Source organism: Choloepus didactylus, chromosome 8 (genome assembly GCF_015220235.1).
Source record: "Choloepus didactylus isolate mChoDid1 chromosome 8, mChoDid1.pri, whole genome shotgun sequence".
NCBI classification, from domain to species: Eukaryota; Metazoa; Chordata; class Mammalia; order Pilosa; family Megalonychidae; genus Choloepus; species Choloepus didactylus.
This window is the reverse complement of record NC_051314.1, coordinates 97,438,850-97,463,822: the sequence shown is the minus strand read 5'-3', so window position 1 is coordinate 97,463,822 and position 24,973 is coordinate 97,438,850. Positions and strand designations below refer to the sequence as shown.

The window sequence follows — 24,973 nt, the reverse complement described above, 5'->3', positions numbered from 1 at the left end:
AATAACAAGGATTAAAGCAGAAATAAATGACATAGAGAACAAAAAAACAATAGAGAGGATAAATATCACCAAAAGTTGGTTCTTTGAGAAGATCAACAAGATTGACAAGCCCCTAGCTAGACTGACAAAATCAAAAAGAGAGAAGACCCATATAAACAAAATAATGAATGAAAAAGGTGACATAACTGCAGATCCTGAAGAAATTAAAAAAATTATAAGAGGATACTATGAACAACTGTATGGCAACAAACTGGACAATGTAGAGGAAATGGACAATTTCCTGGAAACATATGAACAACCTAGACTGACCAGAGAAGAAACAGAAGACCTCAACCAACCCATCACAAGCAAAGATATCCAATCAGTCATCAAAAATCTTCCCACAAATAAATGCCCAGGGCCAGATGGCTTCACAGGGGAATTCTACCAAACTTTCCAGAAAGAACTGACACCAATCTTACTCAAACTCTTTCAAAACATTGAAGAAAATGGAACACTACCTAACTCATTTTATGAAGCTAACATCAATCTAATACCAAAACCAGGCAAAGATGTTACAAAAAAGGAAAACTACCGGCCAATCTCCCTAATGAATATAGATGCAAAAATCCTCAACAAAATACTTGCAAATCGAATCCAAAGACACATTAAAAAATCATACACCATGACCAAGTGGGGTTCATTCCAGGCATGCAAGGATGGTTCAACATAAGAAAATCAATCAATGTATTACAACACATTAACAAGTCAAAAGGGAAAAATCAATTGATCATCTCAATAGATGCTGAAAAAGCATTTGACAAAATCCAACATCCCTTTTTGATAAAAACACTTCAAAAGGTAGGAATTGAAGGAAACTTCCTCAACATGATAAAGAGCATATATGAAAAACTCACAGCCAGCATAGTACTCAATGGTGAGAGACTGAAAGCCTTCCCTCTAAGATCAGGAACAAGACAAGGATGCCCGCTGTCACCACTGTTATTCAACATTGTGCTGGAAGTGCTAGCCAGGGCAATCCGGCAAGACAAAGAAATAAAAGGCATCCAAATTGGAAAAGAAGAAGTAAAACTGTCATTGTTTGCAGATGATATGATCTTATATCTAGAAAACCCTGAGAAATCGACGATACAGCTACTAGAGCTAATAAACAAATTTAGCAAAGTAGCGGGATACAAGGTTAATGCACATAAGTCAGTAATGTTTCTATATGCTAGAAATGAACAAACTGAAGAGACACTCAAGAAAAAGATACCATTTTCAATAGCAACTAAAAAAATCAAGTACCTAGGAATCAACTTAACCAAAGATGTAAAAGACCTATACAAAGAAAACTACATAACTCTACTAAAAGAAATAGAAGGGGACCTTAAAAGATGGAAAAATATTCCATGTTCATGGATAGGAAGACTAAATGTCATTAAGATGTCAATTCTACCCAAACTCATCTACAGATTCAATGCAATCCCAATCAAAATTCCAACAAACTACTTTGCAGACTTGGAAAAGCTAGTTATCAAATTTATTTGGAAAGGGAAGATGCCTCGAATTGCTAAAGACACTCTAAAAAAGAAAAACGAAGTGGGAGGACTTACACTCCCTGACTTTGAAGCTTATTATAAAGCCACAGTTGCCAAAACAGCATGGTACTGGCACAAAGATAGACATATAGATCAGTGGAATCGAATTGAGAATTCAGAGATAGACCCTCAGATCTATGGCCGACTGATCTTTGATAAGGCCCCCAAAGTCACTGAACTGAGTCATAATGGTCTTTTCAACAAATGGGGCTGGGAGAGTTGGATATCCATATCCAAAAGAATGAAAGAGGACCCCTACCTCACCCCCTACACAAAAATTAACTCAAAATGGACCAAAGATCTCAATATAAAAGAAAGTACCATAAAACTCCTAGAAGATAATGTAGGAAAACATCTTCAAGACCTTGTATTAGGCGGCCACTTCCTAGACTTTACACCCAAAGCACAAGCAACAAAAGAGAAAATAGGTAAATGGGAACTCCTCAAGCTTAGAAGTTTCTGCACCTCAAAGGAATTTCTCAAAAAGGTAAAGAGGAGCCAACTCAATGGGAAAAAATTTTTGGAAACCATGTATCTGACAAAAGACTGATATCTTGCATATACAAAGAAATCCTACAACTCAATGACAATAGTACAGTCGGCCCAATTATAAAATGGGCAAAAGATATGAAAAGACAGTTCTCTGAAGAGGAAATACAAATGGCCAAGAAACACATGAAAAAATGTTCAGCTTCACTAGCTATTAGAGAGATGCAAATTAAGACCACAATGAGATACCATCTAACACCGGTTAGAATGGCTGCCATTAAACAAACAGGAAACTACAAAAGCTGGAGGGGATGTGGAGAAATTGGAACTCTTATTCATTGTTGGTAGGACTGTATAATGGTTCAGCCACTCTGGAAGTCAGTCTGGCAGTTCCTTAGAAAACTAGATATAGAGTTACCATTCGACCCAGCGATTGCACTTCTCGGTATATACCCGGAAGATCGGAAAGCAGTGACACGAACAGATATCTGCATGCCAATGTCCATAGCAGCATTATTCACAATTGCCAAGAGATGGAAACAACCCAAATGTCCTTCAACAGATGAGTGGATAAATAAAATGTGGTATATACACACGATGGAATACTATGCGGCAGTAAGAAGGAACGATCTCGTTAAACATATGACAACATGGATGAACCTTGAAGACATAATGCTAAGCGAAATAAGCTAGGCACAAAAAGAGAAATATTATATGCTACCACTTATGTGAACTTTGAAAAATATAAAACAAACGGCTTATAATGTAGAATGTAGGGGAACTAGCAATAGAAAGCAATTAAGGAAGGGGGAACAATAATCCAAGAAGAACAGATAAGCTATTTAACGTTCTGGGGATGCCCAGGAATGACTATGGTCTGTTAATTTCTGATGGATATAGTAGGAGCAAGTTCACAGAAATGTTGCTATATTAAGTAACTTTCTTGGGGTAAAGTAGGAACATGTTGGAAGTTAAGCAGTTATCTTAGGTTAGTTGTCTTTTTCTTACTCCCTTGTTATGGTCTCTTTAAAATGTTCTTTTATTGTATGTTTGTTTTCTTTTTAACTTTTTTTTCATACAGTTGATTTAAAAAAGAAGGGAAAGTTAAAAAAAAAAAAAAAAAACAAGGAAAAAAAAAAAGATGCAGTGCCCCCTTGAGGAGCCTGTGGAGAATGCAGGGGTATTCGCCTACCCCACCTCCATGGTTGCTAACATGACCACAGACATAGGGGACTGGTGGTTTGATGGGTTGAGCCCTCTACCACAGGTTTTACCCTTGGGAAGACGGTTGCTGCAAAGGAGAGGCTAGGCCTCCCTATGGTTGTGCCTAAGAGCCTCCTCCCGAATGCCTCTTTGTTGCTCAGATGTGGCCCTGTCTCTCTAGCTAAGCCAACTTGAAAGGTGAAATCACTGTCCTCCCCCCTACGTGGGATCAGACACCCAGGGGAGTGAATCTCCCTGGCAACGTGGAATATGACTCCCGGGGAGGAATGTAGACCTGGCATCGTGGGACGGAGTTCTTCTTCTTGACCAAAAGGGGGATGTGAAAGGAAATGAAATAAGCTTCAGTGGCAGAGAGAATCCAAAAGGAGCCGAGAGGTCACTCTGGTGGGCACTCTTACGCACACTTTAGACAACCCTTTTTAGGTTCTAAAGAATTGGGGTAGCTGGTGGTGGATACCTGAAACTATCAAACTACAACCCAGAACCCATGAATCTCGAAGACAGTTGTATAAAAATGTAGCTTATGAGGGGTGACAAGGGGATTGGGAAAGCCATAAGGACCACACTCCACTTTGTCTAGTTTATGGATGGATGAGTAGAAAAATAGGGGAAGGAAACAAACAGACAAAGGTGCCCAGTGTTCTTTTTTGCTTCGGTTGCTCTTTTTCACTCTAATTATTATTCTTGTTATTCTTGTGTGTGTGCTAATGAAGGTGTCAGGGATTGATTTGGGTGATGAATGTACAACTATGTAATGGTACTGTGAACAATCGAAAGTACGATTTGTTTTGTATGACTGCGTGGTATATGAATATATCTCAATAAAATGAAGATTAAAAAAAAAAAAAAAAAAAAAAGACATAATGCTGAGCAAAATAAGCCAGGCACAAAAAGAGACATATTGTATGTTACCACTAATGTGAATTCTGTGAAAAATGTACAATGTTTTATACTGTAGAATGTAGGGGACCTAGAGATACCAATTAGTGGAGGGGGAATGATAATCTAATAAGAACAGATAAACTATGGAGGGTAATCTCAATGTTATGGGAATGCTCAGGAATGATTATGGTTTGTAAACTTTCTTGGATATAGTAAGATCATGTTGGAAGCAATAGAGTTATTTTAGGTTTTTTTTTTCTCTTATTTCTTTGTTTTCTTAGGGGTTGTTAATTTTCTTGGGGTATGGTAGGAACATGTTGGAAGCAATGTAGTTATTTTAGATTATTTGTTTTTCTTACTCCTCTGTTTGGACATGGTTTATTAATTTTCTTGGGGTATGGTAGGAACATATTGGAAGCAAAGTAATTATTTTAGGTTATTTGTTTTCCTTAATCCATTGCTTTGTTTGAAATGTTGTGGGGTTTTTTTGGTTGTTGTTTGCCTGTTTGTTTTTAATTTTTTGATAAACAAAGTTAAAAAATTGAAAAAAATCAGTAGAAAAATGGGAGTAAAAACTAAATGACAAATAGGGTGGGATGGGGGGATGGTTTGGGTATTCTCTTTTCACTTTTATTTTTTATTCTTATTCTGATTCTTTCTGATGTAAGGAAAATGTTCAGAAATAGATTGTGGTGATGAACGCATAACTATATGATCATACTGTGAACAGTTGATTGTATACCATGGATGACTGTATGGTTTGTGAATATATTTCAATAAAACTGAATTAAAAAAAAATCAAAAAAAAAAATTGCTATATAGATTTTCTGATACCTGCTCACAAGAAAATAAGCTTTATTGTTATGTAGATGGGGACAGGCCACTGAGTGCATTTTCCCGCAGAAGGCAGGTTCATTCTTGGTGACCAGGTTCTGACTAATTACATGAAAAATACATTACAGTACGTAATTATCAAACAGGCCACATCCCTGTCAGCAAAGATTTAATGAGATTATTTTATCAGCAATGTGATTTCCTAAGCACTACTAATAGAATTTCATTGCTACAGGACTCTGCAAAAGTGAGTATGCATAATCTTATTGAATTTAAAGTAAGTATTTAACTTTGAGAACATGCTTCAGAATCAAATTCTTAGGCAAAAGTGGGTGAATATATTTCTGCTTGTACTCTTTTTTTTTCTAGCCTATTTTTTTCACTCTGGAAATACATGTCTATTACCAGAGGCTCTCTATCTCTTGCCATTATTTCTTTTTCTCTTTTCCTTCTTCTTTTCATTGTGCCCTCCTGCTCTTGTCTTTCTTTTTCCTTTCCTGTTCTTCAATTAAGCTTGTCTGGAGCTTAAGTATATATTTGGTACTCAGCAATATGACTTAGTTTTTTGTTAATGGCACCAAAAGTCAACCCCTGAACTGTCATTTACTGTCTATTTCAGGGTTTGAAGAGCAGTCTCAAATATTTACCAGGACAATTTCCTCCATGAAGATATCCTGATTTTTAAAAATGAAAGTCAAAAAAAGGGAAAAGATAAAATCAGTAGTCATTTCTCAGTCAGCATAAATAATTATTTAGCACTGTAGGTTGCTTTTCCAGGATGGATTTGCTTATTAATAGAATCCTGATACCTATTCCAGGCTGTGTAGTGAAGATTAATAAATACTCGAGTCAATGGCAACTTTAATACCCCATTTAACTCTAATAACTGCTCTCCATGCAAAGAACAAAAAGAGCACTGCATGGTCCCCATGACAACATCAACGGAAGAAGTAGCTTTGCAGTTGGCTTCTGGTTGCTGTTCTGATTTCAGTATCAAGCACTACTTCTTTGTCTCAGAGTTGATTACAGTTTCATGGATTTTGTGTGTGTGTATGTGTGTGTGTGTAAAAGAGGAAGAAAAAAAGGAAGTGTAATATATAGAGGTTTGGGTGCAAATTTCTTTTTTTGTATATAGCTGTTTCTAGTAACTAAGTTATTTATTAAATGTTGTCTTATTTTTTTCAGAGTGTTTTGAGCTAAAGAGAGAAGAGATATCATTTTGGAATTAGAAAAAATATATCTTACACTCTGTTGTCATAGCAACCCCTAGTCTAGAAGATGTAAAATAGATCACACGCTTCTGTTTCCTCAGCAGGACTGGGGTATGTGTATGTGTATGTGTGTATGTGTATGTGTGTATGTGTACTTAAATATGTTAAGCAATAGCTGGAATCTGGAACTGATATCATTAAATAAAACACTGGATAATATTGTTTCTCAGCTTTTCTGTCTTTTTTTCCTTTGGTGCATCATCAGTAGAGTGGGCCATGTGAAGGACCTAATCCATCTCCCTTAAGACAGCATTTTTCTGATCATTCTTTAAACATCAAAATTAAAAACCTTTCAGAAAAGGTGAACATGGAAAGACACTTAATATTGTAGTTGCTATCTCTGAGAAGAGCAAATTTTAAAAAAAGTAATATAAAGATAGTAACAAGTGTTCCAGTAATATTTATTGGGATGGAGAGGTAATTTTTTGCTCTTTAAAACCAGAAATATTTTAAGCATACAGAAAATTACAAGTAATAACATAATCAATACCTTTATATACCTACCCAGATTGTCAATGTAACTTTTCTTGTCTTGTACTCTTCAAATTTTTTCTCTTTTTTTTAACATAATAAAATATTAAAACATTTGAATCCTGCACCCCCCTCCCCCCCAAAAAATTATCCTATTGCAATACTTAACATTCCTTGGCAAAGTTCTCTATTTTAGCAGGCTCAGGTCTTTCACACTGTAATTCAAAACTTGTTAACCCTTTCAGGATGAGAGGGGGCAGTTTCTCATTATTATACTTTTCCATCACTGGATTTAATATTTCTACTTCCTTTTGTCTTTTCTCAATATATTCTGTTTTCCAACCACTTGCTTGCCTTTACTGATTTTTCTATGGCTCACTAAAATTTCTTGCCACTGATTTATAAAGATCTACTTTCTTGTGACTTGATCTTTACACAGTCTCATGTTATATTAAAAATATTTCAGATACATAAATATCAATTATTTATTTCAAGTTACATTACTTGAAATCTCTTCATGTTGACATCTTTTATTCATGCATCTTGCTCTTCCTTAAAAGGTTTATTTTATTAACACACTGACATAGTGTGTTATGGTTACATATTATATTTCGTCAACTATGCTGTTGATCATATTAGTGAATGTTTATGGGTAATAGTCAAACAGATTCAGGTAGATAGTGGGTAACAGCTGGTCATAAATGTCAAGCTGTAAAGTTTACTCTTCAATCTCACCACATCATTTGAGACACAGCATTCCAAAAAGCATTTCCCTAAAAATTCTGAGTTAGCAAAACTTGGCTCATATTTGTTTTAAACTCATATTCTTAAACTAACTAGGCACATTATTACAAATAAAAAGTTATTAACATAACTAAACTTTTCTCATAAAAATTCCTGCTAGAGTAAAAATAAAATAATACATACTCTATGATTCCAATTTATGGTAATAGATATCAGAGCAGAAATTGCTTGTGGAGTGATATGATTGGAAAGGGTCATAAGGGAATTTTCTGGGGTGATAGAAACGTTCTCCACCTTGACAGGGGGTTGGTAATATAGTATAGATATATTTGTCAAAATTATTGAATTGTATACATAATATCTATGCATTTGGTACATACATTTTACCTTAATAATTTTTTTAAAACCCTGGCTAGCAATTACATAATAATATAGGAAATGCACATAATAGCATACAGAATAAAAGGAAGGATATTACAATATACTTTATGAAAACAGCAATATTTTAAAAATCAAGACAACAACCAACTTTCGTGTACCAACAAGACTGGGAAGGAATTTTACTGAAATTTCAAGTGTTTGTATATTGGTAATCAGATACATTTTTTTTTCTTCTTTTTGCCTGTCAACATTTACTACTTTTAAAAAATGAGTATATTTATATTTTAATAAAATTGTTTAAATAAGTTATTTTTAATGATAAACTTATATGTTACATTCTTATTTAAAAAACGGCTAAACCTAAATCTAATTAAGCTTTTAGCTCTAATTTCCAGGTTAGAGGAAAAATGGGGGATTGAGGAACAGGGTAAAGGGCCCCATGAGGAAACAGACACATCTAGAATGGGTGTCATTCTACAGGATAAGTGACCTGATTTCTTCAACAAGCAAATGACATAAAAAGCAGAGGTGGGGGTAGGGGGAGAGGAAAGCCTCTATAGATTAAAATAGAATTAAAAGATATAACAACCAAATGCAATGTGTGAAACTTGTTTAGATCTTGATTTGAACAAATCAACTGTAAAAAGACATTTTTTGAGACAATCAGGGAAACTCTGAGTATGAACTAGGTTATACAAATTTAAAGAATTATTATTAATTGTATTAGGTATGATTGTGGCATCTTATTAGTAAGTAATATTATGCCCTAATATTTCAGAGATGTATACCAATGTATTTAGGGAAAATGTCATGATGGCTGGAATGTGGCAAAATGTCAGACTTGTGGAATCAGTGTGATGGGAATATGGGGTTCATTTTGCAATTTTCTTTTCTTTGATGAAATTTGTTTTTTCATAAAATATGATCTTTTTTCCCATAATGAAAGGTGTTTTAAAAAATTCAAGGTGATTTAAAAAGTCCAATTAGTTGCTAAATGTGGGCCAACTAGATGCTAAATATTTAATAATGCTTATTTTATTTTTTTGCTTTCATTATCAGCTTTTAAAAGTTCTCTACAAAAATATTACTGCTCTCACTGCAGCTCATTCAGGAGTGTGGCATCTGCCCCAGCTTATGCTTCATTCATGTATTCATGCACATAAGTAAGAACTAAAAGAAATAAAGAAAAAGACTTCTTCTTTCAGAGGAGAAATAAGACCAATAAGAGAAAGGACAAATCAGAATGGCTTTAATATTTCCTTCCAGTGTTTGTGCTTGGTATCCTTGAACTCAAAAGCTATGAACCTAGTCACAAAGAGAGAGAAAGCTTTATCAAGATAAATTATTTCCTGCCTCTCAATTTTTCTTCGCCAATTAAGATCTAAGCTGGTTAGTTCCTTTTTCCATTGTATTATGCCTCTGACTTTTGAGGAAGAGAGCACTGCTGGTGTAACAGGGTAATGAGTGACTGAAAAGTTGATGTAGATTGATTTTAATATTTTAATTCACAAGTATTACTTTAATGCCTACCTACTCTACAGTGTTCACACCAGTAGTCGTTACGCGTTCTTCACATTTTAAAATTAAAAGTAATCCTACTTTCAAGTATAGGATACATAAAATTTTAATTTAGGTTTTTACATATCATTACATAAAGTTATTCAACATATAATAAATAGAATACAGTAAGATACTTAGAGATTTCTATCACAAAAACATAATTTAAGAAATTCAAAAATTGTAAACTCTATGCATTAGTTTTACAGTAATACATTTTAAAACTAGGATGAGGGCACTGCAATCCTACTCAAAGGCCTTTTGGCTACAAAAATGAAATAGTAGTTACCTGAGTATAGCACACTTACTTATGATAAAACATGCGAGCCATGCCCATTCGTTGCTTTTCCCCTCCTGACAGGACATCTTTCCAGTCCATAACAGCATCCCATCCTTAAAAAAATAAAATATATTTATTCTATAAATCATTTGTGTGTTACTGTTTCTACCCTGGATAAGGGGTTCCTGGCAAGTTTAAATTATTAACATGGAGAACTTGGTACTTCACAGAAAATTTGCTTGAATAAGATAGAGTCTCATGTATATTCATTTTGTTTATATTTGATATTTCTCTTTTTTTTATTACAGAAGTTGTAAGTTTACAGAAGAATCATACATAAAATACAGTGCTCCCATATACCATCCTATTAACTTCCACTGATGTGGTACATCTGTTACAATAGATGAAAGTGTATTTTTATATTTGTATTACTAACTTTGTTAGTTAGTGCTGTGCAGTTCCATGGATTTGTTTTTTATATTTTTATTCTAGCAACATTTATACAACCTAAAACTTCCCCTTCTAACCCCATTAAAAAATACAATTCAATTCTGTTAATTATGTTCACATTGTTGTTATACCATCACCATCATCTATTACCAAAACTTTTCCATCATCCCAAATAGAAACTCGACATTTTAAGCCTTAACACCCTATTCCTTATCCCCACCCAATCCTCTGACAGCCTATATGCTAGACTCAAACTCTATAACTTTGCCTATCTAATTATTTCTTACTAGTGAGATCATACAATGTTTGCCCTTTAGTGTCTGGCTACTCAACATGATGTCTTAATGGTTCATCCATGTTGATGCATGTATCAGAACTTCATTCCTTTTTAAGGCTGACTAATATTACATTGTGTATAGCTCACATTTATGTATCCATTTATTGGTTGATGGACACTTGACTTGCTTCCATCTTTTGGCCATTGTGAATAATGCCCCTATGAACATCAGTATGCAAATATCTGTTCAAGTCCCTGCTTTCAATTCTTTTGGGTATATATCTAGAAGTGAGATTGCGAGTTGTATTGGGAGCTAATAAAACCACACAAATCTAAGCAAGAAATACCTTTCACCGTCTTTACAGATTGGTTTTGTGTTGGCTAGTGCTCTACCTTAGTGTTCTGCACTCCTATCCAGAAAGACAGCCCAAGGTGAATGCAAAATGCAGGATCCTCCCTGTCTTTTCTAGGCTGGTGTCTTGTCCTGGGCTTATGCTTGCTAATGGCCTTCGGAGTTCCCCTGGTAATAGAAGTTAGCCCCTTCTACTACTTACTAAGAAACAAAACTTTCCCTTTCCTGGATATTCCACTGTAGGATTTAAAGCAGGTAAGCCTTTGTCCCAGGCCATCTGCCTCAATTTTGTTCTTAGATGCTTTCATTGTCTCAAGCTGCTTTTGCCTGGAGGGCAAATTCAGGGAGAAGGAGCAGGAGGGAAAGGAGTTTTCCTTGTCAGTCTTTCCCAGCCAAGGACCCTCAAAGGGAGCACTGATAGGCCCCAAACTGCCCTGGGGAGGGCTGAAAGAGGGACCAGGAAGTGTGCCAGGAGCATCTTCCACAGCTCCCCAAAGCTGTGCTTTCTTCACTTGGCTCCTGCCCAGCTAACGTAACCCTTCAACTGCCCCCTGCAGCTCTGAAGAAGTGTTTACTCTTTATGTCACCTCTGCCACCTTTGTCTGGGGTGGGTTGGAACAATGGGTGCTCTCAGAGCCAGGCCCCCAGTAATCCAAAGTAGCTGATCAAAAGCAGCGATCATCGACTGGCTGCTCCCACCCCCACCCCATACCCCAAGTCTTGGGGAAGTGGAATATGTCCCTTGCTGGCACCAGCACACTATGCCAGGGGCAGGACCCCACTGCTTCCTGCTGTGAGAGTAAGGGCTGGGCAATGACAACCACCCCATGGAGAGAACAATTTTCTGGTATTACCATAATTTATCAGCTGCTCCTTCCTGTTCTTCCCTGGATGCTATACGGTGTTTTACTGGATTCTGGTTTCAAAATCCAGCTCCTGTCTGTTTAATGGTTGTTCTGGTGGATAGACTGATTCCAAGAGCTTCCCACTCTGCCATCTTTCCATTATTTCATCCCTTGATAGTCTCTTAATGGTAATAATTCCTTATACTTACCAATCGTGTTCTAAGAACTCTAAATACTGACACTTTAAAAATACTTACTTGTTTTTCAATATTCCCAAAGGATAGATAAATGGGGGAAAAGACCAACAAATCTGCATAGGTCAATTGCAAAGCTGACATGGGATAAAACAGGAACTAACTCTAAATGGCTCTCATGTGCCTGAAACTTTATGTGATTTGTCTCATTATATATTCCACAGCCTAATTAAGTAGACATTATTACTTGCATTCTACAAGTGAGCCAAGTAAAATTCAGGGAGCAATTGATATGTCTAAGTTTACATAGCTAGGTATCAGAGCTAGTATTTAAACTTAGGCTTATCTGATGCTTTTACAATTTATCTATGCTACCCCCTACAATATCTTAACTACAGACTTTCTGCTGGATATTAATGCAAAAAGCAAGGCTTCTATTTTTTTAAAAATTAGTTAGATCTATACATAATGATATGGACTTATGGTGAAAATAACTTTTTAAATATGAAAAACCAAGTTGCCATGTTATGTGTGTATTTCTATTGCATTCCTGTAGATAAACATATACACATATCTTTAAACATATACACATATCTTTGGGGGTGGAACTGTCAGTCATTTACTTTCTAAGTTACACATTTTTATAATATTTGAAAATTTTTATGATAAGCACATCTTGCTTTTGTAATCAGAAAAAACATTATGTAAAAACAAAACCATAGGGCCAATTAGAAAAAAGGTCATATCAAATATTTTTCTGAGGTAGGAATATAAGAAAACAGAGGAAAATAGGCAAAGCCTGATTTTCAAAAAGGAAAATGACTGCCAAAACATGACAAGTACTTAGGGCAACATTTCCAAAATCTTAACCATTCAGGACTTAACCCCCATTTGGAAAAAATCCATGCCCTTTGCCCACTACTTTCTCCCTCAGCTGAATTTTCAACATTATGAAAACTTCTATACAAACTTGGTCAAAGGGAAAGAAAATAGAAAATAGAGTCTTCATTGTTTATGTGAACTAGGTATCTGAAAAGTCAAATTATCAGAATGATTATTTGAGTCTTCTGTTGGTCAGAAAGAAAATGTGGACTCCTGACAACCAAAGTTCAAAGCAAATGTGAATGCTTTTTTCACAGAATAATATACACTAATCTTAAACATAAAATGCATCTTTTAAATATACTTCTGTCTTCTTCCTTTAAAATTATAATTACAAAATACATTGCATAAAAAAAATCTAAAACTATAAATAAGAAACTAAAAATAGTAGTTACCTATTGAGTGGTAGGTGAGAATTGGATGTGAAGACATAGGGACATGATGGAGATTTTTCCTTATCTAATCCTCCTCCTTTGTTTTTAATTAGAGAAGTTGTGGGTTTATGAAAAAATCATGCATGAAATACAGGGTTCTTATATACCACCCTATTATTAAGAGTACATTTAAAAAATACTTTTATTTTTTTTGAATTATGTCAAAGTGTTACCTATTCCAAAATTAAATAAGTAAAGAAATATAATGAAAGTAAATACAATGTTTTAAAAATTGTCCATATAAAAATATCTGAAATGGAAAGGAAACGTCCCCTATTTCCCAGTGAAACCTCCCATCCCACTTTCCAGAAGGGACTACTATTATCATTTCCTTGGGCAAACTTCTAGAAATTTTCTATCAGTTTAGAAACATATCCTTATGATTTTAAATTTGGAAAAAAAAATCTCAAAATGCTACCTGATTTAAACCTCTTGCTTCTGGGGAAAACTGTTGAAATAAAACTTTCTCTATGACTGAATTTTATAGCATTTATGAAATGTAACTGAGGATCTGAAAAATGGATTCAGACTGTTAAACTGTGGAGAAATATTCTGGGCTTTAAAAGTCTCTTTTACCCCTGCCCAGTGAGAACAAGGCATAAGAGAAAACTATTTGGGTTAAAGGGAACTTTAACTTCACATATGTTAATTAATCATGTCCCTTTATTCTACCCAACACAAAGGTTTTAGGAAGCAATATTACATGATCACAGAACACATAAATCAGAATTGTGAGTCATAATAGTGGCTCAGATGCTGATTTAGTGAGAGCAAACCAGCTAATAAGAGTGATTTTCCTGTATGCTAGAGATGCACAAACTGTTTCAGTTAACTCTTCACACTCCTTCTTATTTTGTATCCTGTTAGATGGAATGGAATGTAGTTTTTAATTCCTCTTTTACTAAGCAACACATTTCACTAGGCAAGCATTAGACAGTCTAAATAGAATTTCAGTAGTTTTCTTCCAAAATAAGTGATGCACTTGAAGATTTAAGTACTTTCCTGCTTCACTTAAATGTATAATGCTTTAAGGATTAATGGGTTTCCTCAAGATTATTTTATATGTAAGGATAGTAGTTCTTAGTGTCTAAGAAGCAAGGACAAAGCATAGCACAGTAGGTCACGGCGTAGCAGAGAGCACTAACTTTAAAGCCAGATCTATGTTTGAATCCCTGTTCCACTACTTGTGGAACCCTGGGTAAGTTGCTAAACTTCTGAATTTTATCTATCAAATGGGGATAGTAACACCTATATCACTGGACTGTTGTAAGTATTAAATGAGATAATACACATAAATTGCTTAGTACTCTACATTCCACATGGTAAGGACTCCATAAACCATCACAATTACTGGTATAAGATGTAGATTGAAACTTTTTTCAAAAGAGTTCCAAAACTTCTGAATGACTTCTGTAGGGACACAATATTCCATGTTTATTATAAATTTCTATTTTGATTTTTGGATTTCAAGCTCAAAATAACTTACCCAAGATAAACATCAGTTTGAAATTGGGAAAGAATTAACCATATGAAAGAAAAAGGCAACCTGTATATCATAAATGTAAATATAATACCACCTCTCTTGCCCACCTCATTTGCTTATAAGTATCAAATGAAATAAACACGTGAAATTGCTGTGTAAATATCAAGTACCATCACATAAAAGTAAAATATCATAGTATCAATATTACAACTACTAATAATTCCATTAACTGCTATTCTTATGTATTCACCATGTGCCACTGTACTAAATACTTTATATATAGACTTATTTAATCTTCACAAATACTTTATGTTATAAGGTACATATTTATCCCCATTTTACATTTGAAGACACAGAGAACAGTGCTAGCTAAGATTCAATTCCAGTCCTCTCTGACATCAAAGCCCATGCTTTCAATTATGTTGGCTCCTTCTGATAACGCAACTGTCATGAGAAATGTATCATAAAATCCATGCAAATGAAATATGGAATTCTAGTTTGATACTTCTGTAGTTTTCCTAGGTTATCAAATCATACGAGCTATCAAATATTTGACAGTGTGACTATGTGAAGATATATTTTTTTTAAATATCCATAAATGTTATTTCTACTCTTTTGAAAATGTATTATGCTAAAAAACAACAATACAGAAGTTTCTGTATGTCATCTAATTCTCTATTTGTTGCTCAGCAGAGAAAAGGTACATACTGGTAAGATTGTGGTTCTGAAAACAATCAGGTGTTTGCAACACCTGCTTCTCAAATTATTTGGTTGAATGTAAGCTGAAAGCTTGACAGGTGAATATTTCTGTCACAAACTTTATATACATTTAGACTGGCAATTGCCTCAGGGATACTTGTACATTTAAATATGAAAAAAAGTTCTGTTTTTCAAATGTTAGCTGCAGTGGCATAGACATTAGATAAAAGCCTGATGTCCTGCATGAAATATGACACAAGAAAAAAAGTGGATGTCAAAGATGGAGAGGAAATAAAACCCATAAAACCCATCTTTACTGTGTGTTATGTTCCAATAATAGCTTATATTTAAATGAAACCATAGACCAAATATTTACCCAAGTTGAGTTTTTAAAAAGAAGTTAAATGCATTAAAAAAAAAAAAATGAATGGTTTTACCTCCTTCTCTTTGAACTATGTGATAGAGGTGGACATTGTGTAGAATACATTCTAGATCTTGGTCTGTATAGCCTTTATCATGCATATCATCCACTGAATCAGGATAAATGACTTGATCTCGAAGACTTCCAAGAGACATATATGGCCTATAAAACATCAAGCACACAAGAATCTTGTGTAAAATCACTTTGGCTTACTCAGTGTCATGACCTGGTAGCCTGAAAACTTAAGAGCGGACTTTAAATACCACATTTCTAGAGTTATATTTGTTACCTGGTGATGAGTATTTCTCTCTCAGGCATTGTAGGACAATAACCTGTTATTTTATGTAAAAAAAATTATTGAGACATAGCCACAGGAAAAAGTTCTGCAAAAAACAGTTTCGCATTTTCAGCAGAGAAATACATACTTTGTTTCATTGTATTTTATAAACAATGCTTTTGTATTTCATCTAAAATTATTTAGGTTAAATATTCTAAAATTTGGAGGCTTTACCCAGCAGTGCAAACAAACAAAAACTTTCCAAAAAAGTCATTCATAAGAGAAATGCAAATTTAAAAACTATGCTGAATTTCTTACTTATCAGATTGGCAAAAATTCAAAAGCTTGGCAACTCACTCAGCCAGCAGGTCTATGGGGAAACAGATGCTCATAAATGATAGTGAAAATATAAAATGGTACAACATCTTTAGAGGGGATTTGGCAAAACAACATATTATTTTCCCTTTGACCCATTTCTAGGAATTTTCCCTAAAGTACACTTCCAAAACTAAGCATAAGGTTCTCCATTGCAGCATTACCTGTAATTGCAAAACACTGAGAACATTCTAAATGCCCATCCATAGGGGAATGATTGAATAAAATATGGTACATCTGCTATGCAGCTGTAGAAAAGAATGAAGAAGGTCTCTATGAACTGATGCGGGATAAGTTCCATAATAAATTAAATTGCAAAGCAAAGTGCAAAAGTAGATGTATAGCAGGGTTTCCCAGCAGTGGTAACCCAACAACTCCTGATATATTGAACTGGATAATTTCTTTGTTGTCAAGGACTATCCTGTGGCTGTAGTATGTTTAGGAGCACCTACTAACTAGATGCCAGTAGTACCCTGTCTAACGGTTGACAACCAAAAATGTCCCCATATATTACCAAATGTTGCCTGGGGGACAAAATCATCCCCCAAATAAACTATACTATCTTCTGTGTAAAAAGAAAGCAATGTAAGAAAATATAAATGGATCTGCCTATATTTACAAAGGAAACACAAGAAAGATAAAGCAGAAACTAATGAAACTGATTATCCACAGGAAGTGGAATGGATAGGAGTGGTAGTAACCTCTCTAAGTACCCTTTAGTATAATTTTTATTTTTAGTGTCATGTTAAAACGTTATGAATTCAAAAAAATAAAATTAAACCAAGAAGGATAAAGGGAGAAACTCTAAAATTGAATAGAAACAGAAACAAATGAATTAAGTGGTATATCAAAAGATCAAATGGGTAACATAACAACACAGAAAGGGGAAAAAAAAAGAACTAATCCAAGTAATTTATGAATATGATTCTGTGACTACATAATTGCAGTCTGAAAACAAAAGAATCACAAAGAAATCTTGAACCTTTCTTATAAGTCTGTTGTTGGTAATTAGATAGGTATAGCATTTCTGAAACTTCATTGTAGAATTGGCCACATAAGTAAATATTTTGATAATTTAGGAGTCAGGGTTCTCCCTGTGGAAGAAGGGAGAAACAAATATGGAATGTGGAAAGACAAGGGGAAAAAAACTACTCTGTGATATCAAATTTGAAGGAGAGTATCAGTATGAATTCATTTTGTTTTGTTTACAAAAAATGTATTTCCTAATCCATCCACTGAAAGGGCCCAGAAGCAATGACAACTAGCACCTGGCCCTTGATTTCTACATATTGTTCCCTTTTAAAAGGAGCCAGGGCTCCTTTGGAGAAATAATAGCAATAACTGATTCAGGCTAAAATTGTTAATGGATGCTAAAACCACAATGAAAAAATGTTGGGGAACAGTTTATTTACACATTCTCAAAGTATTTTCTCACAGATTATTTATTAATACAAAGGGGGAAAAGGTAACTTTACAGTGGAGAAATCTGGTGGACACCACCTTAACCACACAATCAAAGTTAAAATGATCAATAATGGGATAAACTGACATCTTGTACAACCTGATACTATCCTTCGAGAAGGACACAACATCATTGAAGTAGTATTTCTGCAAAAAAAAAAAAAATACATAATCTGAATTATATCACAAGGAAACTATCAAACAAACCCAACTGAGGGACTTTCTAGTAAAACAACAAAGCTGCACCTGTCAAAAATACGGCAAGAAAAAAACAAAGAATGGCTGAGGAACTCTTCCAGATTAAAGGAAACTTTTTACAGTTTATAGATGAAGTATACAACGATGTAAAAATAAAGCTCATCTGGACGTGTAGAAAAGTAGGGGAAGGAAACAAACAGACAAAGGTACCCAGTGTTCTTTTTTACTTCAATTGCTCTTTTTCACTCTAATTATTATTCTTGTTATTTTTGTGTGTGTGCTAATAAGGTGTCAGGGATTGATTTAGGTGATGAATGTACAACTATGTAATGGTACTGTAAACAATCGAAAGTACAATTTGTTTTGTATGACTGCGTGGTATGTGAATATATCTCAATAAAATGATGATTAAAAAAAATAAATAAAGCTCATCCTAATATGAAAAAAAAATAAAGGAAACTAAAGAGACATGACAATATGTAATGCTATATTTGGAAAAACAAGTTATCATAAAGAGCAATATTTGGACAATTGTCAAAATTTGAATGTGGACTATAAACTTAGATAATAGTATTGTATCAATGTTATTCCCTGAAGTTGATAATTGCAATGTAGTTATGTTAGAGAGCACCCTTGATTTTTAGAAATACACCCTAAAATATTTAGTGGTTAAGATGTGGTTACTGCAACTTAATTGAAAAAAAAAAATAAAACAAATAATGTGTATATTATTTATATATATGTGGATGTGCGTGGGTATAAACCTATGTGTATGCACATGTAGATACACACTGAGAGAGATAATAGGTTTTTAAAAAATATGCTTTTATATAAAATATGTTTTGTAGATCAATTATCTGCTTATTTTCCTATGTGTAAATAATTTTATTGAAGGATAGATGATGCAAGGTTATTTTATAACAGATACAACTATTATTTGAAAAGCAAAATGTTTATATTTCAACTATTCATAAATAAGATTTTTCAGTGGGGTCTTTCACACAAGTAAGAAATCGCTCTGATTTTATTTCTTTTTTTAAAATTGAGATATAATGCACATATAAATTTCATCCTTTTAAAAAGTACAAGTCAGTGTTTTATAGTATATTCACACAATTGTGCAGTCATTGACACCATTTTTTATCACATCCAAAAGAAACCCCATTAGCAATCACTCCTATTTCCCCCACTCCCAAGCCAGAAGCAACCACTAATCTACTTGCTGTCTCTATGAATTTGCCTATTCTGGAAATTTCATATCAATGGAATCACACACTATGTGGTCTTTTGTGACTGCCTTCTTTATTTAGCATAATGTTTTCAAGGTTCATCCATGTTGGATCATGTAACAGTTCTTCAATCAGTTTTATAGCTGAATAGTATTCCGTTGTATTCCATGTAATATACTATTGTATACCATGTACTACTCCATGTGGTCTACCACATTTTGTTTATTCATTCAGTTGATGGACATTTTGGTTGTTTCCATTTTTTGGCTATTATGAATAATGCTACTATGAACATTCATGTACAAGTTTATGAGAACATACGCTTTCAGTTCTCTCGGGTATATAACTAGGAAGAGACTTTTTGAGAAACTGTCAGACCGTATTCCAAAGTGGCTGCACCATTTCGGGTCACTTTTCTTCTACCTTATTTGCCTTTCCCCTCTTCCCTTTTCTTTGTCTTTTTCTCTCCAGTCTAACCTATTAAAAAAAATAGATTTATAGCACACTATTATTTATTTATGTACATAATCTTAAGCATTCATATAATGCTACAGTATCTCATATTAGTATAAAGTAGCAATAATAATAGAATAGAAATTGGCCACTTGGACTAATGAGCAGTTTTTCAATACATACTTTGCAATTACTCAAAAGATAAAATTGATGGAAACCTTAGGTGACAGTATTTTTTTATCTTCCAAATTGGTGCCAGCTCCAACTTAAGGTAAATCAGAAACAGATGCTACCACCTTGGCATAATACAAAGACATAACCAAATCCATAGAATAACCATGACGTAATATACAACTGAGAATACAATGATTAAAATACAGCTGAACATATTTCACAAGTGTTTCTACAGCATTCTATAAAACTCGATTCACTGGTAATATTTGATGAAGTCCACATTTCAGGGAAGGCAGTATAAAGTCATGGCAGTGATAACAGGGCTTGGATACATGAATCTTGGCTGGAATCTTCACCTCACCATTTATTAGTAATGTGACACAAATTCTGAGCTAGAGGCACCACTTCTGTAAAATTACTTACTTGACCACATTTTTTGTAAGGACTAAATGAAGTGATGGGTTTTTATGAAGCTAAATTAAGTAATGTAGTCAGAGCATCTAGTAGGCACTAGCTGTATGTACAGGCATGCAGTGGGCACTTAATAAATGATTGTTTTAAAAATGAAAAGATCATTTATTAAAAAATCACTTATACTTAGGCTAAGTTCTCCACTTAAGTGAAAAGCAATATATTAAAAAAGAACAGATGCAAAAGATTTTCTACCTAGGTAAGAGACCTATGGTTTTATATCTTGCAGTAAATTTTTATTATTTTCAACATGATTAATAAATAAGAAGTACCTAGTTATATAGATTTTAGAGTTTATTTTATATTAAGCACCCAAGAGAGTACCTCAGGCTTATCTAGAAGTATTTATTTTAGTAACTGGAGCACCACTTAGTTCACTGGAGCAATTTATGGGGCCTCAAAGTATCAAAATGCATGGAGCTTTATAAGAAGAATTTGGAGGATCAAAACTTAGTAACTTCTTTAAAAGACTAATTTAATGTTACTTATTATTTTTAGACTTCTTTTGAAATCTGCCTTATGTCTCTGATGAACAGATATGGAATTTTATCTTCTAAGGGTTTCTTAGAAAAGCAAAGCAAAATAATTAAATTATGTTTTTACGTGCTTAATTTCTTATTGAATCTATTAAAGTCCAAGAAGGTTGTGAATATGCACTCCCAAACTAAAACAAAACAAAACAAAAAAGAAAAAGTGATTTTTAGCTACTGTTTTCTTATTCATTTACAGTGAGATTCAAATAAAATGCTAAATCATAAACTTTCTGATGCTAAAAGAACTGCAAATGTCCCCATGTAATTGGTTATTTGGGCTATTTTTACTTAAAATGTTATAACAGTATGAAAATTGCTCACTTTGGAAACATATCTGAATGGGAATGTTGATGGAAATATACAAAAAATATTTCATAAAATTATATATTCATTAGAATGGACCCAAATATTGCTTTATTAAAGTTCCATTTTCTCTCAATTATTGTTTTATGATCATGTGAAATGGTAAAAATAACATTTTATATGCATTTAATGAGTTACAAAGCAACTAAGGACATTTCATTAGATTTTATTCATATAATGAGTTTTAAATGTTATTTTGAAGTTAATGTCATCATCGAATGTTCTGGAAAAGCTACGTTACGAAAATTTAATTATATTTTATTTATATAATGACTTTTAAATGTTATTTCTCTGGAAAGCTATGTTAAGAAAATTTGGGATGATGTTGAATCAATTTGAGAGCACAAGGAAATGGAGGACCCTATATCTAATATTTATATAATTTTTTTGTTTGTGATTCTCTTTCCAGTTCAAAGGTCTGGAATTTAACATTTTAACCTAGCTCAAGTTTCTGTAGTCCTATCAAAGCTATATATAATTGATAAGCTCTTAGAGTACCCTTTACTAAACTTTCCTTTCCAGATATACAGACCTATTCAGATTATCTTCTAAATATTTCAGGTAGATCAATTACCATGTTAAAAAGTTGTTTGCTTACTTGCTCTGGCTCATCAGAAAGGGAATCATGCAACATATCTAGGACAAGTGACAAAAGAAATAGATAGCTCATAATTTGTAGCTTTCAAAAAAGAAACACTAGTTACTTTTAATTTACTTTCTCAGAATAAACCCTAGAAGTAGCTCTATATGTTGTGAAAAAGATACTGGGATAAATCCATAGGTATCATGTTATAATTTAAATAGTTATCACTAACTCATTATTATAATTTTTTCCTTTGGAATCTGGAATTCTTTTAAATACATTTATTTTAAAAACTCTCAATTATAATATTGAAATAAAAGTAAAATTATTTGAGAGCAAATCCATTCCCAATTTATGGCTTTTTATAGCTGTGTTATGTTTCAAATATATCAGGGTATTTTTATAATTTGTATTATACTACCTATTTTTTGTGTGAAAATTTACATATATGATAATTTATGATTTTCTAGCAAAATGTCAAATTTATAAAAATTTATATTCATATACTTCTATATTAAATTATTCTCTATTCTCTTTAACAGAAACAAACATAGAAAGGAGAGAACACTGAGAAGTGTTAGCTGTCTCTGTGCTCAGAGTCTCTGAAATGATCACCTCAAATGCTAAATACTACATAAACTGAGAATAAACGAGACAATTCAAACTCTAAGAAAAAATATAACAGGTATACATGCAGAGCACATGAAATGCTTTTTCATAGCAATCTAGAATTTAACTGGGTACAATATTGATAAAAATTTCACAGCAATATTAAATGTATTTAAGGCATGGGACATATTAAACTTAAGAATAATGTACAGCTCAAGTACTGCTGTGTTCTCATAGTAATAAGAAGTTAAAAATCTGAAAGCCATAAAATCTAGTTATTAGTAATTTATATAAATGCATATGTTGAGACCAATCACATCATCAATTTTTTCACGTATGGCAAGAACTGGATTTGAGTTCCGAATGCATAAGTCATTCCTAAAATTCTTAAAATAAATATGTAGCAAAAAGAAGAATATTCAATTGAGAAGAAATATTTACTATTACCTAATTATATTTTTTGGAATAGATATTTCTAAGTGCCAAAACAAGCACAGCCTCTTGAGAGCAGAGACTGTGTTTATTTCTAAGTAATAAGAATAATGCTAATGAAAGACTCAAAGTATTGCAAAGCTGATAAGAATGCAATCTTCTCTAAAAGTTAACTTGGTTGAGAGTATTTATCATTACATTAGATTCGTGTATGAAATTCCTGGTATTTGATCTTTTTTACCTAAAAAAAAGGCAATTTCATATTTTAAACTAGAAATTGATCCATAAAATGGGGAAAACCTTTGGATAAAAAGGAAGGATTTTTTCCCTCCATTATTATTTTTATAAACTAGTCCATAGAAGAGTTAAATGTGAAAAAAAGTGTTTTAAACATTTTTCCAAGCAATAGAAAGCTATAAAAAATGACATTTACTGGTACTTTTTTTGATCCCTTTAAACTAAAAGGAGGTCTTTTTTAAAAACCAAACCATACCAAGCATTACATAGAAGGTACCAAAATACACAATTTACAATTCTGTCAGCCAATTGCTCAAAGAAATTTATGTAAAGTGTACTTGCTTTTAGTCTAATAGTCTGAAAGCAAAACAACAAAAAACAAATCAAAACAAACAAACAAAAAAAACAGAAAAAGAAATCAATTGGCTACATCACTGCTACTGAGCCTTCTTCATGGCCAAACTAATTAAAAAAAAAAAAAAAAAAAGAAAAGAAAAGGATATTTAGGTGAGAGATATTTATCCCCATTAAAAGGAGATCATGCAATATATAATGCAAGCAACAAAATAAATAGTCAGATTGCTCATGATTAATATGAGGAAGAAGCTAGTCTAACTTGGTAGTAGAAACCAACTCTCTGGAGATGTTGAATAAATAAATGAATGATGAATAAATAAATGAATCAGACATTTATTGAACAATTACAAAATGCCAATAGGCACAATGTAGATGTACTGGGAATACCATCGTTGCTGGACAGGGACAAGTGGATATATACACTTTCTAGCTTATATTCTATAAAGATTTGTTCAGCAGAGGTTCAGAATGGGCAAAGTCTATTGTAGTAACAATTCTCCCCTTCCCAAGCCTGGGTATTGTCTATTCTGTGGTAGCAGGGCCAGTGTACACAGGATCCATTAGGTACAGAGCTCTGTGAGGAAGTCTGGATTAAGCTGTATAAAGTTCCTCCTTCATTCCAAGAGGCTCTTGTGCCCCTTATAGATCCACACTTCACTCAGGCAATGGCCTGGCTAACCTGTCTGTTACTTAAATAAACACATTCTTTGTCCTCAAGAGGCTCTCCCTATTTATGTTTTGACATCTACAGGTTCATTAAGAATCAAAAGGTCCAAAACTAAAGACCCAGAACAAACAAACAAACAACAGTGGATTCTCACTTAGATTCTTTTCTATGCCACATCTTCATTATTTAATATGAGATATGAGGCAAAAAGTGAAAAGCAAGGATCTCATTGAAAATAGTTCACAGACTATAACAGCACCCTTCTGTCCTTTCATGGAGAAAAGAGGAAATTAAGTCTTTTAACCTCCCTCCTGATCTCATGTGCTTCCTAGTTCTTTAAGTCATTATCCGGTTTTACATGTGTGAAATAAACAATATTGTTATATAACACAGAGTTACCCTATCCCTCCAAAGAAGAGATCCTGGGATTTGAAAGGCATTCAAAATAAATATAATCCAAAAGGAAGTTCAGATTTTTAAATATGTACAAAGTCATTTGGCACCTACCTGAATGTGCAGTGCTAATGTTGGTGTTAGTAGCTTTTAAGAAATACTCTGCCCATCGTGCTGTAATTCTGTAACAAAATACAGTCTTTGCTCTGTTGCAAAAGGCAATCTCTTCTTTTGATGACAAAAAGAGTAAACATTGACATTTTTTAATCCCATAATGCACCCTGAAGATTAAGATTTGCTTGTTCAATACCTCTGCAAAGAAGTTTGATTTTAAGTTAAGAGTATACTTTTGAGAGATTATTTAAATTTTATAGAGAGATGGATTTTAGAAAAACCAGAAAGAGTAGGGAA

At 33.4% G+C, this 24,973-nt stretch overlaps 1 protein-coding gene across 1 annotated transcript in view; it reads right to left on the bottom strand.

Annotated features, from left to right (window-relative positions):
- The window catches only part of ABCD2 (ATP binding cassette subfamily D member 2), a 68,007-nt gene that overhangs the window by 13,663 nt on the left and 29,371 nt on the right, over positions 1-24,973 (bottom strand). The window contains exons 7-8 of the mRNA XM_037848270.1: positions 15,767-15,912; positions 9,742-9,826 (exon numbers count right to left, since the gene is read on the bottom strand). Of these exons, the coding sequence (XP_037704198.1) occupies positions 9,742-9,826; positions 15,767-15,912 (231 nt within the window). The remainder of the gene's footprint in view (positions 1-9,741; positions 9,827-15,766; positions 15,913-24,973) is intronic.